This window comes from Lissotriton vulgaris, chromosome 8 (genome assembly GCF_964263255.1).
Source record: "Lissotriton vulgaris chromosome 8, aLisVul1.2, whole genome shotgun sequence".
NCBI lineage: Eukaryota > Metazoa > Chordata > Amphibia > Caudata > Salamandridae > Lissotriton > Lissotriton vulgaris.
The window spans coordinates 1,129,186,472-1,129,199,253 of record NC_141696.1 but is presented as its reverse complement, the minus strand read 5'-3'; the positions used below and the strand labels follow the sequence as shown (position 1 = coordinate 1,129,199,253).

The 12,782-nt window shown below is 43.2% G+C and overlaps 1 protein-coding gene across 7 annotated transcripts in view; it reads left to right on the top strand.

Moving 5' to 3' along the window:
• FNDC3A (fibronectin type III domain containing 3A) overlaps positions 1-12,782 on the top strand; it is a 1,489,010-nt gene that overhangs the window by 703,144 nt on the left and 773,084 nt on the right. For all 7 annotated transcript variants that reach the window (XM_086934979.1, XM_086934981.1, XM_086934980.1 and 4 more), the window contains one exon: positions 3,529-3,795. In XM_086934979.1, the coding sequence (XP_086791105.1) occupies positions 3,529-3,795 (267 nt within the window). The remainder of the gene's footprint in view (positions 1-3,528; positions 3,796-12,782) is intronic.

The window sequence follows — 12,782 nt, the reverse complement described above, 5'->3', positions numbered from 1 at the left end:
TAAACACATCAATTATCCTGCTACCCTTGAATGATTCATACCTCCCTGGGGTACCTCAACCTTACCTTCTTGATAGTCTGAACGCAGCGGTCCACAAAAATATAATGTTTATTCGTCTCCTAGGTCTGCGTTCCACTGCCTTCAACCAATAGACTCCAACCAGTGAGGAGTGGGCATGCAGACTGTGCAAATATAGGTCTGAATCCTGGCTGCATCTTCTGTGCTGTTGTCCCGCCCTTGACGCTCCCAGAAGACTTGTCTTAAAACCCATCTAAAAAGGGGCATTAATATGTGTTGGGAGGCATCTGCTCTCTGCTTTGGTTCCCCAGATATTCAAGTGCTTGCAAGGTCCGGAAAATATGTGAAACTCTTGGACAATCTGCTTTCTCCCTCTCCTGCCCCGCCCTACCATCTCCCTCTCCCCAAAAACTTATCACAGACTATTTTTGCACTTTGCCTTAGTGTCTCTGCACATAAATCATTTTATCCTTGGTTTTTTAAGCTTGTCACGTGATTGCAACATTAACTACAAGACTGCCTCTTCAGTAACATGTGTATGAATTGAAATTTGATGGTTTGCTTAGCTTTGCTTGTAATGTGGTAACAGTGCTACAATTACATTTTATTGCAATGGTTTTAATTAACTGTGCTAATTTAATAAACTAAACTAAAAATCCTCTCTTCTTGAACTCCACAAGATGCTGAAGACCTGGCTTTTCAGTTAACCAACCTACCATAGGCAGGGCAAGGTACACACACCTGCTCACTACCAGGATACCCTCATGGGTGATAGTGCTTGTTACAAATACACATAATATAACAAGTCTTTCTGACTTCCTAGAGGGTAGACTGGGGGATTTAACCACAATCTGCCCTAACCAGGAGCAGACTGCGTACTATATTTGAGAGACTGATTTTTTTTTTTTTTTTTTTTAAAAAGGAGTTAGGCCTGTACTGACATTGAACTGCATGAGATTTTGAGGTTTACTCCCAATCAGCCCTCCCCAATTTGTCAGAACTCTTACTAGGCATTAGGGATTCGCAAAAAAAAAAGAAAGCATAGAATGGGGTAAGGGCTGACCATTTCTGACCAGGCCCTTCACCTCTGAAGCCCAGACATTCTTTCGTCACCCCGCCCCCTCCCTTGAGCCTGAATACTGCAGTCATCCCAATGGCAAGCATAAGGAAATTTAAATTCCTTTAGGCTTAGTTTTGATCTATGAGCCCACAGAAAGATAGTAACCCTCCCGCCCCCAATATTCTGTCTTAAATGGGTGGCTGAATGACTATCTGGTGCCAACGGCTAGGACCTGAGGGCAAGACAGCCCAGATGCCCCACATATTTTTTTACACTAATCCCTCTCTCGGCCCTCATGGGCCAGTAAGATAAGAGGTGAGCTGTCCAATCTTGCAGATAGGTTGTCTGGTGCACGAGGATGAGAGCTGCTGTCCAGGGCAAGGAGGGGCAAGCCCCTCTACCTAATAAGTTTCTCACTTTTTCATGGCATGGTTGGTATGACCCTCCCCTCGAGATGGGCATATAGGGGGTGCACACCCCAATCTGTCCTCAAAGGAAGGCTGGAAGCCCACCAGAATATTCTTAAAAATGTGAGAATAGGAATAGGGTGGGGTGCAGGAACATATTCGTATATGGTTCTCCTAGGCACTAGACAACAGTTCATTCCCCAGGGGGTGACAGAATGAGGGCGGTGGTTTACACCCCCCTCTTCCCATGAGCCCATATATCAAACTCAATCAAAGAAACCCCAATTTCCTCTCACTTGCATGAAGAATAGTTCGAGTTTTTGGTCACTGGGTCAATTGGTAACCAGGGAACCCTATCTGTCCTGGGCAGTTATGAAATCTAGTTACGCAGAAATGTCTGGGGTTGGTAGGGTTTTCCTGGGTGCCAACCAATCCCTCGGCCAAATACTGCAGCTACCCACATCGCCAGAAGGACTGAAATTCCAAGAAAAAACCTTGATGTCTCCAAGTTGCATTTGGGGGTGTTTCCTATCACCAGTGATTGGCCAAGTCACACAAGTGGGGCACTGTTTTTATCAGGAGAATTGTGGGAATGCTGGTGGTGGGACTTTGGTAGATCCCTGTAGACTCCAGAACTTTCCCTGTCAGAAACAGGTGGAAAATCTTTAGCCAAAGTTTGATGATGGCACGGCATTCTGGATAAGAAAAAGTGGTGTAATCCATGTAAGCCAAACATCCCTAGTCTCCTCGAATTATCAAATATTCTGAAATGAATGGGGTATGCAGGTTCCCTTGGGTGCTGGCAAACACATGGCCCAAATACCACAGCTACCCACATTGCCAAAAAGTCTCAAATTTCAAGGAAATGTCTTGATGACTCCCTGTTGCATTTACCCAGCCACACAAATGCGTACTGTTTTACTTGGGAGAAGAGTAGGCATGCAGAACAATATAACATTTGCCATTATCTATTGAATTCCAATCAATTTTTACTTCCAGATTTAAGTCAGTGTGGAAGAAAGAGAACACTATTCGAACAGTCCTCTGATTTACATTTTAATGATAGCCCAAAATTCACAATCATACAAAAAAAATCATTAACCAGGGAGGAAACTTTTGACCTGAATTTAATAGTAGAGTATTTGGCACACATGCATTTCAGAGGTTGTGGGTCCTCCCAGGAGTCATGTAAGATGAAACCTTTATTCTATACAGGGCTCAGCATTCATTACATTGGCTCTTAAAACCTATCCAGTGATTTTACTTTTAGAAATATATTACACTGGTTGATGCTTCTCGAGAACCTTCTGTGTTTTTGTCCTTTGCTAAATCATGGTCACCCCACTAAATGAATGATGTGTTCTTCTGTCTTTGAATAAATCACAACGTATAATAGCATATACTTTTCTAAAGTGCCGCTTTGTATAGCCTAATTCTATTTTCTCATTACACTGTCCCATCACTACATAAGTTGTAAGCTCCTCTGATTGTCGTGTGACTTCATGTATTAATGCAAATGCAATTTCTTAGTTGTTTGTGTTATATTAGAAAACCCATTATGTTTTTTGTGATTTCCTGCCTGTTCTGAATGTTATCCTGTGTAAAACAAAGGCCCATCTCACACCCTCTTTGGTGTCTTCCTCTCCCTTTTCTTTCCACATTTGCTTACCTTTAACTTCTTTGCTACACTGTCCAGATACACCTTCAAATCCAGGTTTAATCTTGAGTCACAAATTAATAATTGCAGTGATCAGATTATGTCATGCCTCAGTAATCTGAGATTGCTTATGTTTTTGTATTTTCTATTGTCACAACTATATCAATAAGTTCACAGTACAAATCTAATGTTTAAATGCCTTATTTCCTCCCCCTTACGCTTCTCTATATGCATTTCTTCATTTTATTTATGCCCTGCTTTTAATGACAGTCAGGTGAAAACCTCAATAAAAAAACGGACCAAAACCCAAAAAGCTATTAAGATCAGTACTTGTTCTTTTTTATGTTCTTGTGCCTATCTAATCATGTTAGTCTTGTGTTTTTCAGATTCTCTTTCTACACATGGAAGGTTGAGCTTTCGAGATGAACGATCTAGTAAAACCTTTGAACGGTTGCAAAAAAAATTAAAAGACCGACATGGAACACAGAAAGATAATTTGAATAGTCCTCCTTCTTCGCCTCAGAAAAGCAATTCTCCAACTAACGAATATAATGGACTTGTAAAACGACAGAATGCTGAGCTTATAATGATGACGTCAGCGAATAACAAGCTCTTTGAACATGACGGTGCACAATTGGATACAGATATAGATGGTAAATCATTTTATTAGAAATACATTTTTATCATAGATCGTGGGTGTCCAGCGTAGTTTCTGGATGCTCAAATTGAGGCTAGATATTCAGCTAAAGAATGTAAGTTGAAAAACATTAAAATAGTGGTCACTCTATAAGTATGGTGTGAGTCTGGATGTTTTAGACCTTCTTGCATTGGATGCTCCTAATAGATCTTTCCAAACATAATTCAGCATGCCGAGAAGTGCACCGTTCTTCTTTACTTATTAAAGTGATTATAGATTAATAGGCTGACCTTGTTATTGTGCGATACGGTCATGTTTATTTCTTGACAAATGTGGGTAATATTACTGAACCAATATGTAGCATTAAATAGGAAACATTTCAGATGGTCTGTTGTTAAATAGATTGTTTTGTTGGGTCTTACACAGTCCACAAAAGCAGATTAGCAATGTAAAGTTTCATAGAATTAATTGGTCTCCACAATAAACTAGAAAATGCATCTTTTTTCAATTTGAACCATTTCAGTCCTTGGCTATCACTTTTATTTAAAATATGCATCTCGCTATTGATCAAAGAGAGAAATGTTTAGACAGTCAAAGACTTCTTCACATGTTTCTTTAAGCTATGCAACAGTGTTGATAAGAAAATGTTTGTTCACAAATCCTGGAATGCCACTGATTGCTTACCTGTAAACTTGATTCCACTGATTCCATCATTTCATTATCAAATTTGGAAGATCTAGACCCTGAAGGCACATTACTAAAGCTTCTTTTTTTTTACAGCAAATGTTATGGATTTCCGATTGTATAAGGGCGGGCTGTGCCCGAAACATACATTGGATACATATATCTTTACAACTATCTGATTATATGCACAAATCAAACTGGCCTGAAGAACATCAGGCGCGACATTACCAAAAATGTAATAAGATTTGCATGCTATATCTTCCCCTTCCAAAGTTATTTAGAATTTCAGGCATTGTATCTTTTGCAGATTCAAGTGCTAAATGAATATTCCTCCATACCAAATTGTGAATCCTCACATAAAAAATGTAACTAGTTACATGTTTTTTTATCAAGCTCTTCTTGAAGAAACTCTTTTCAAGAGGTAGTTAGGCGCATTCTGACCTTTTCTTCAATGCCCAACAGTGCTCGCCCCCTCTGATGCTTCTCTTGTTCAGCTTCTTACCACATGTGTTTGTCTGTGGGAGCCTTCAAAGAAATCCATTTGTTTGATGTACTACATCAAAGCTCCATGTTCTCTTGGCTCTTGGTGGATGGCTGGGATTGAAGAGTTTCCTGTATAGGGAAGCGGATGTTGTGGACACTGTAGCCAGAGGAGAAGCATCTGATGATGTCCCCCACCTCAAGTGTGTTTGTTGCTTCTTCTTTGTCGTCCCAGGATATGCTTTTGCTTGTCTTCAAGAACAATTTGAAATCTAGGATCGTTATTTAGTTTTTAAAAAAAGACATTGATAAAGATTCATTCCATTGTCTACATTCCAAAAACCAAGCCCCATCACAGTAGATATACTGTTCAGACAAGAGAGCTGGATATAGTACTGAGTTTCCATCCAGTTTGCCTGAATACTTCCCAGAATTCTCTTCAAGGTCTAGAAAGTATTCTTATACTCTCACCATTGCCATACCACAGCTCATGGCCCACTCTGTGTTCATCATGACCTCCTATATGGCACATCTGATACTGAATGCGGTACAACTTTAAAGGGACAAAGAACCTGAAAGTTGATTAATGACATTAAGAGTTCCAGCTTCTAAGCCTGCAGCACTTTTCTAGCTAACTCCTAAATCAAAGTCATTGTTGACAACATAATTGATATCATGCCACTCGCCGTCTTTCCTAGTGTCTTCTCAGCAATGACTTTTAGGTTGAAGACTCAAAAATTATTTAACAAACAATTGAAGAGGTTGACATGCCCATGACAGACAAAATCTCCAAAGTAAAGGGAGAAATTGAGAATGGAAAAATAGCACAGCTGGAAAAAGAAAGCAACTAAATTCAAGGAGAAACGGCACATGGGGGAGAGACATTCATTTTTAGGGGAGTTTGAATGTTCCTTGAGAATCTAAGTGTGTCTGAGGAATGTATCAAGTCACTAAAACAGATCTATCTTACTCTGGCTGATATAACCTTGAATGGGATACCTTAACAACCCCTTCCAGAAGACTACTAGAAGTCCAGTTCATTTTGGATTATGTAGAGTATGAGGAGTGCCACTAGGGGGAACTGCCTTGAGTGGGGAGTCCTGGACTGTGGAATGAGTACTTCTCAATAAGGACTTTCCTATGTCCGCAGACATCTTCGACGTCCGATAAGAGTCTGTTAAATTGCTGTCTTGGTCAATGTCATCCAAGGTAAGTGTACCGACAGGATTTTCGGACCAGATGGGATCAGCTCCTGAGAGCCCCTCTAACCCAGTCGGAACGTAACCACCTCCCTCCTCAGGACCATCTATCCAGGCACCTGGGTACCTACCTGAGGATGGGGAACTCGCAATATACAAGCTCATATCATCAGAAACACCACTAAATCTATAGGGATACTAAGAATACTCACTGATTACTAAGGACATCCATGCCCTACACCACACTCATACCTTATAGTCTCGCGACCACATGGGTCCAGACTAATCTACCCTGGGGCAGTTCTGATTATCTACCATTACACACTGATCACTATCAGTGCTCACTCGACACGCAATCCAGCATGTCTACACACATGGGCCTGCAGTCCCAGTGCTCTCATTTATACCCGGTCTGCAATCCGGCAGACCTACACACCTCTCTACCTTAGGTGCTCTCACTTACACACGGCCCGCAATCCGGCAGGCCTCCACACCGTCTCCTTCCGGTGCTCTCACTTAACACAAGCCACAATCCTGTGGGTATACACACTGACCACAATCAGTGCTCTCACTAACGCCACTTACCAATGACGACCACTTTCCTATGAATACCTTCAGCTCTCTGTCCCTCTATGTTGGGAAGTCTCTCTCCCTCTATTCACTAAGGGCTTGCTACTACAATAATATTATGGGATGGAGTATAAACTTTATCCCTTAGTTGCAGGTCTCCTATCTCCCTAATTACTCACTATTACTTACCTGATCAGGGGTAACATCTGTTCAAACAGTAATACCTGACTAGAAGACAAGGCTACCTCCACTGTATGGGGACCAAAATATATACACCACACTAGTTCACTAAGAAATGGGATGTTTTATTTTAACAATGATAAAATACACATACATAAATCTGCGGGGTTTCTATGACTAGCAGTAACTTTAGCACACCGCTGAAAGAAAAGGATTAGACATACAATTTATCTGCGGGGTAACAGGAACTTTTAACACACCGCTGAAAGGGAAAAGATTAGACCTACAATAGCCTAGGGAATAAGGACAAGATTAAAGGTGTAATTGTAAAGGGGACTAGTTCAGACTACCTCACCTATTAGAAGGAAGATTTCTCTCTGACTCTGGTGGGATCAGGGCTCTCTCTGTCTCTCCCTCCGTCACCACATCACCACGCCTCTGGTTCAATTGCTCCAGCTGACAGCCTTCTTTGATGCTCTCTGCACTGCTCTCTCTCTCTTCATCTTCAGCAATCATCTGCCTTCTTTCTCCATTCCAGAACTGCACTCTATTCTGCAGCTCCAGCAGACATCCTGTTCTCTCCTCTGCAAGAACCACACTGCTCTGACTCCAAGCTGAACTGACCTCCAAGCTGAACTGCACACAAGCTGGACTGAACACAAGCTAGACTGAACACTCCTTCTCTCCTGCAGCTCGCTATTATGGATTCCTCTCCCCTCATGGAAATTTCCAACAAAGGGCTGCCTCCCACCGAATTCCTGTGCCAGCTCCAGAGCTCTTTACGCAACCGCAGTGGCCAGCTGCTTGTTATGTCTGGGCCCAAGAGACAAACACATTCCTCGGATAAGAAGCAGTCCTAACTGGTTTTCCTCTAGCACGCAAACAGCCTTAACTATAAACATTACCTTTACCCCTGAAGCCTCTCAGCTCCATCAAGTTGGAGTCCCTCTAGTTCTGGGCCTGTACGCCTGAGAAGGATGAAATAACCCTTAGCTCTGTCAGAGTACCTACATAAACCATACCAATGTGTAATATAAAGTCAGGACCACAAAATCCAACCTCTACTATAAGAAATAATGACAGGCCAAAGCCAATAGGCAATAGATGGCCTCTTCTAGGTCTGGAAGAAAGGGCTTAAAAGGGCCAACACAAGCTAGGAATACGTATCCTAGATGTGAGCAAGATTAAAGTCTATATCACTCCGAAATAGAGCCAAAAAGCCTGTCAAGACAGTAAGTCTAATTGTAAAATGCAAGATTGCAAACCCACACAGCTGCAGTACCGCAGGAGAGTATCACTTGCAACACCTCTGTTGAACAACATTTGGAGAAATGGAAAAACACTCTTCAGGTACTCTGGCAAGATAAAAAAATTAAATCTGGTCCTGGACTCAGTTCTCACAAGCATGCAGGCCACACCCAAACCAGACTTAGTAGTGACTGTTAGTGCAAGCTGTTGATCCCTGAACTTTGTGTAATTCCTGTCTGTGCTCTGAATAAGTTAAAAAGCAAGATATGTTGAAGGTATCCTTTACCATGAGGGCAGCCACTGCAGCAGTGTTTCTCTGCAGATATTACACAGAACATAAGATGGCATTGCTACCCTTCCCAGTAGATGACAAGCTAGACGAAGCAAGGAAAGATTCTGGTGGTGGGCAATTTGGTCTTTTAGCATAGGATGAAAATGTTTTTGGACAGAACAGAGAATTTATTGACTGTTTGATTAATTAAAATCATGACAGTAAAAATATATACATCCACCCTCCCACACCCCTGGACCTCACAGATATAAAATTTGTAATACGACAGATCAGCATGTAAACAAAATAAATATAGAATCTACATTTCATATAAACATTTTCTTTGCTCTCTTAAAAAGCCTTTCCCTCTTATTGGCTGCTGCCTTTAAGATTAAATGCCGGAGAGGGCCACCTTCAGGGATTACCTGCATAAGCAAGGAATTAACCTCAGTAATGTCATACTTAAGCCGTCAGTGATAATTGCTCTAGTACCATTCAGAGTTACCAAAAGAGAACTTTCAGTTGATATTGCACTAATCCTTTTATCGCACTAAGCTATTTTTCATCACTCTGGGGTACATACCTTTCCTCTCACACGCCCAACTCCAAGTCAAGCTATATTAAGTGTTCGCATCCTCCCGCTATTTCATCTCAAATGTTTCCTGGACCATACATACCCAAGCCCAAAAGCAGATTCACTGTTCCCGTTATTGTGCATCTTCCCTATGAGCCCATACAAAGCACCCTCAATTGCGGGATGTTAAAGGCATGATCTGGATACAAGCCTTCTCTTATTCCAGTTCCTTCTTTGAGAGGTCAATGACAGTATGATCCATGATCTTTGCTTGTCTGTCACCTCTTTCCGGGGGTATATGAACATGACCAAATTTCGAGCTGTCTCATAATTCCTGCTGCTTCTTTGAAGGTTCAGCGTTGGTATAGTGTTAGTCTGTCACTGCTCTCATGTACCTTATAAGGCAGCTTGAGAGCTGGCTCGATTTGCCTTTTAGACAGCAGATGATGGCACTCCTGCGTGATCAGATGTATAAAATACGGAACTTTGGTCATAACCAGAACTTCCTTAGTGGAATTGAATTTGTGCAGGTACAAATGTCATGTGTCAGTGACTCCTATGATTTGCTGCACAGTCTGCAATGCATTTTTGTTTCTGCTTGGACTGAGTATACTCATGATTTGGATATGAGCCTTGGTAATGTCATTCCTGCCAGACATGGCTGAAGGGTATGAGTTTCTGACTGGAGGTAGAGGCCACAGTGCCAGACATGTTTTTCAGTGACAAATACTTGTTAGGCAAGAAGTTATAGAACCTTAATTCCATCGGAGCAGAGGTGATTGATGCTAAATGGAAGTGTTGCCCACCTGCATTTCGAGGACTGAGGGGGAGATTTATGGAATTGCAGAGGTTTACACCACTACAATTTCAATATTGAGCCATCATGATTTGTCTATGTATCTGCCAAAATCAGTAATCCTTAAAGTGTTTCAAGTTGCTACAGTCCCCCAGAAATGGTAAATACCGGACTCATGGGTTCTCTGAAAACCAGCCCAGGAGGATTCAAGGGCAGCGTGTGAGCATTTGGCTCATTTCCCGCAAGACTTTCATGTGGAACACAATAACAACTTACAGGTGGGTGACAGATTTTTTGGCGCATGGCCACAAGTTGGAATTGAATTGAATGAATGAAATGTGACTTGTATAGTGCACGGCTACTCCAAGGAGTGCCCCGGCTCTGTGCTTATCGGTAACCTCACAGAGTGCAATCGGACCGTCTATTATTGTTTAAAAAGCCAGATTTTCAGCTCTTTTTTTTTTTGCACAACGAAATAGCATTCGCAGAGCATAGGTTAAGGGGGAGCTTATTCCATGCAGATGGTCCTAGATAGGAAAATTGTACACCCCCAGCTCTAGTGCAGGGAATCTTAAGAATCCTAGCCTGAAGGCTGTTAGCTGATCTCATATTTCTAGAGGGGACGTAAAAGCCGATTCTTGTCTTGAGTTAGGCTACACCTTATGATGAAGTGCCTTGTGGACCAGAGATACTGTCTTAAACAGGATTCTCTTCTTTATTAAGAACCAGTGGAGGGCGCGTAGGTGCGGGATGCATGTGTTTTCGGAGGTAGGCTAAGAAGAATGCAGGCTGCTGTGTTCTGGACCACCTGAAGTCTGTTGATCAGGCAATCGGGAAGTCCCAAATATAGGGCATGTCCATCGTCCAACCTCAAGGTTATAAGTGCCTGGATGATGGAATTCCTGCAGAGAATAAAATTAAATGCAAAATCTTTTTTAGTATGTGCAGTAGCACAAAACATGTGCCTTCCACAGCTTAATTTGGGGTCAGAAGGATAGACAGTTGTCGAATTTGACACCCATATTCTTAACTGTCCCCCCCCTTGAGGGCCTGGGTGGAAGGGAGGGTCTTCAGGCCTAAGGGTATGCCATGGTTCCAGCAGAGTATGACCGAAGAATAGTTTTTCAATTTTGTCTGTGTTACATTTTAGTTGATGGGTGGTCATTCATTGGAATCCAGCTGTTAGGCAGGTTTTAATTGGTTCTCCTACAATCTCTTCTCCCCTCCCACAGGAGAACAGCAGCTGAGTGTCTATTCTATTAAAAATATTTATACTGCGCACTATCACCTTCGGTTTCTTGGCGCTCTTGATAAAGATAGCGGTGATCCAGGAAGGGGGAATTAATCATATGCTGCTTGAAAGAGCAGAGTTTTTAGGAGAGTACGGAAGCTATCGTACTTAGGACAGAGACGGAGAGAGAGGGGTAGGGAGTTCCAAGTAGCGGGAGCCAGAACAGAGAAGCTCAGGCCTCCATGCCTTTTTCTTTTAAATCTGGGGACCTCGAGAAGGTTCAAAGATGCTGAGCGTAGAGCTCTGGCAGGAATATGACGGGATAAGGCTGATGAAATGAACTTAGGGGCTGCGTCCTCTAGGGCCTTAAAGGTGGTACATGCCAGTTTGAAGATGCACCGTTTTGAGACAGGGAGCCAATGCAGACTGCGGAGTAGGGGGGTGACGTGCTGGTGTCTGGGCTGGCAGAAGATCAAGCGGGCAGCTTGGTTCTGCACCAACTGAAGTCGATGAAGGTGACATGCGGGAATTCCTGCGTACAAGATGTTGGCGTAGTCAAGCCTGGAGGTGATGAGAGCAATGACTACTTGGGTCAGGGCTTCTTTGTTCAGAAACCTACTGATCTTGCGAATTCGCCTGAGATGGAAAAAGCAAGCAGAAGTTACCGCGTTGATGTGGGGTCTCATAGAAAGATCTTGGGAGATGGTCACCCCCAGGCTTTTGACAGAGCTCACGGGAATTGGTGCCGTCCCCAGAGATGTAGGCCAAAAGGAGGCGTTCCATGGGTGATTGGGGCCACCCACCAAGACGAGCTCAGTCTTGGTGGGGTTTAACTTTAAGTGGCTGTGGTACATCCACTCAGCTATGGTTAGCATAGTGGACTGGAAGTTGGTGCAAGAAGAAGGGAGGGAATCGACAGGGAAAATTAACTGCAGATCATCAGCGTAGTTGTAAATTGTGACCGGGAAGTTGCGGAGAGTGGCTAGCAGTGGTTGGAGATATAAATTAAAAAGAAGAGGGGATAGTGCCGAGCCTTGTGGGACACCACAGTGAAGGGGAGAATAGGGCGCAGAGAAGGTGGAAAGGTGGACGGACTGTGAGCGCTGGTGGAGGAAGGATTTAAGCCAGTCAAGGGCCACTCCTTGGATACCGGCGTTGGAGACACGGTCGATCAAGATGGTGTGATCGACCGCGTCGAATGCCGCCGAGAGATCCAATAGGACAAGGGCTTGAGCGATGTTCTTGTCAGCTCCTTTCCTGAGGGTGTCCATGACTGCCACTATGACCGCCTCGGTGGAATGGAGGGGTCTAAATCCAGCTTGTTGAGGGTCTAGAAACGATGATTGTTCTATGAAGGAGCTCAGGCAGCGGGTCACATAAGTTTCCAGAATCTTGCCTAAGTAGGGGAGGAGGGAAATAGGTCTATAATTGCTGAGTATGGTAGGGTCTGCATTAGGTTTCTTCAGAATTGGTAAAACGGCAGCTTGCTTGAAGGAAGATGGGACCACTCCGGTAGCAAGAGAGTTGTTGAGTAATGCTAGCGTGGGGCCCGGGCAAGCAAGAAAGGCTCCTTTGAGGACCTGCGGGGGGCAGCAGTCATTGGGGGATCCCGAACTCACTTTGTGTCACTAGCATATGCGATCACTTTTGCCCCTAAGACTTCCGCCAGCTGGGCTAGTAGGGTAAGGTACACATTAAATAGTGTGGGGCTCAGAGCTGAACTCTTTGGCACCCCACTGTCAACTCACGGTATCTTGAAAATAAAGGAGA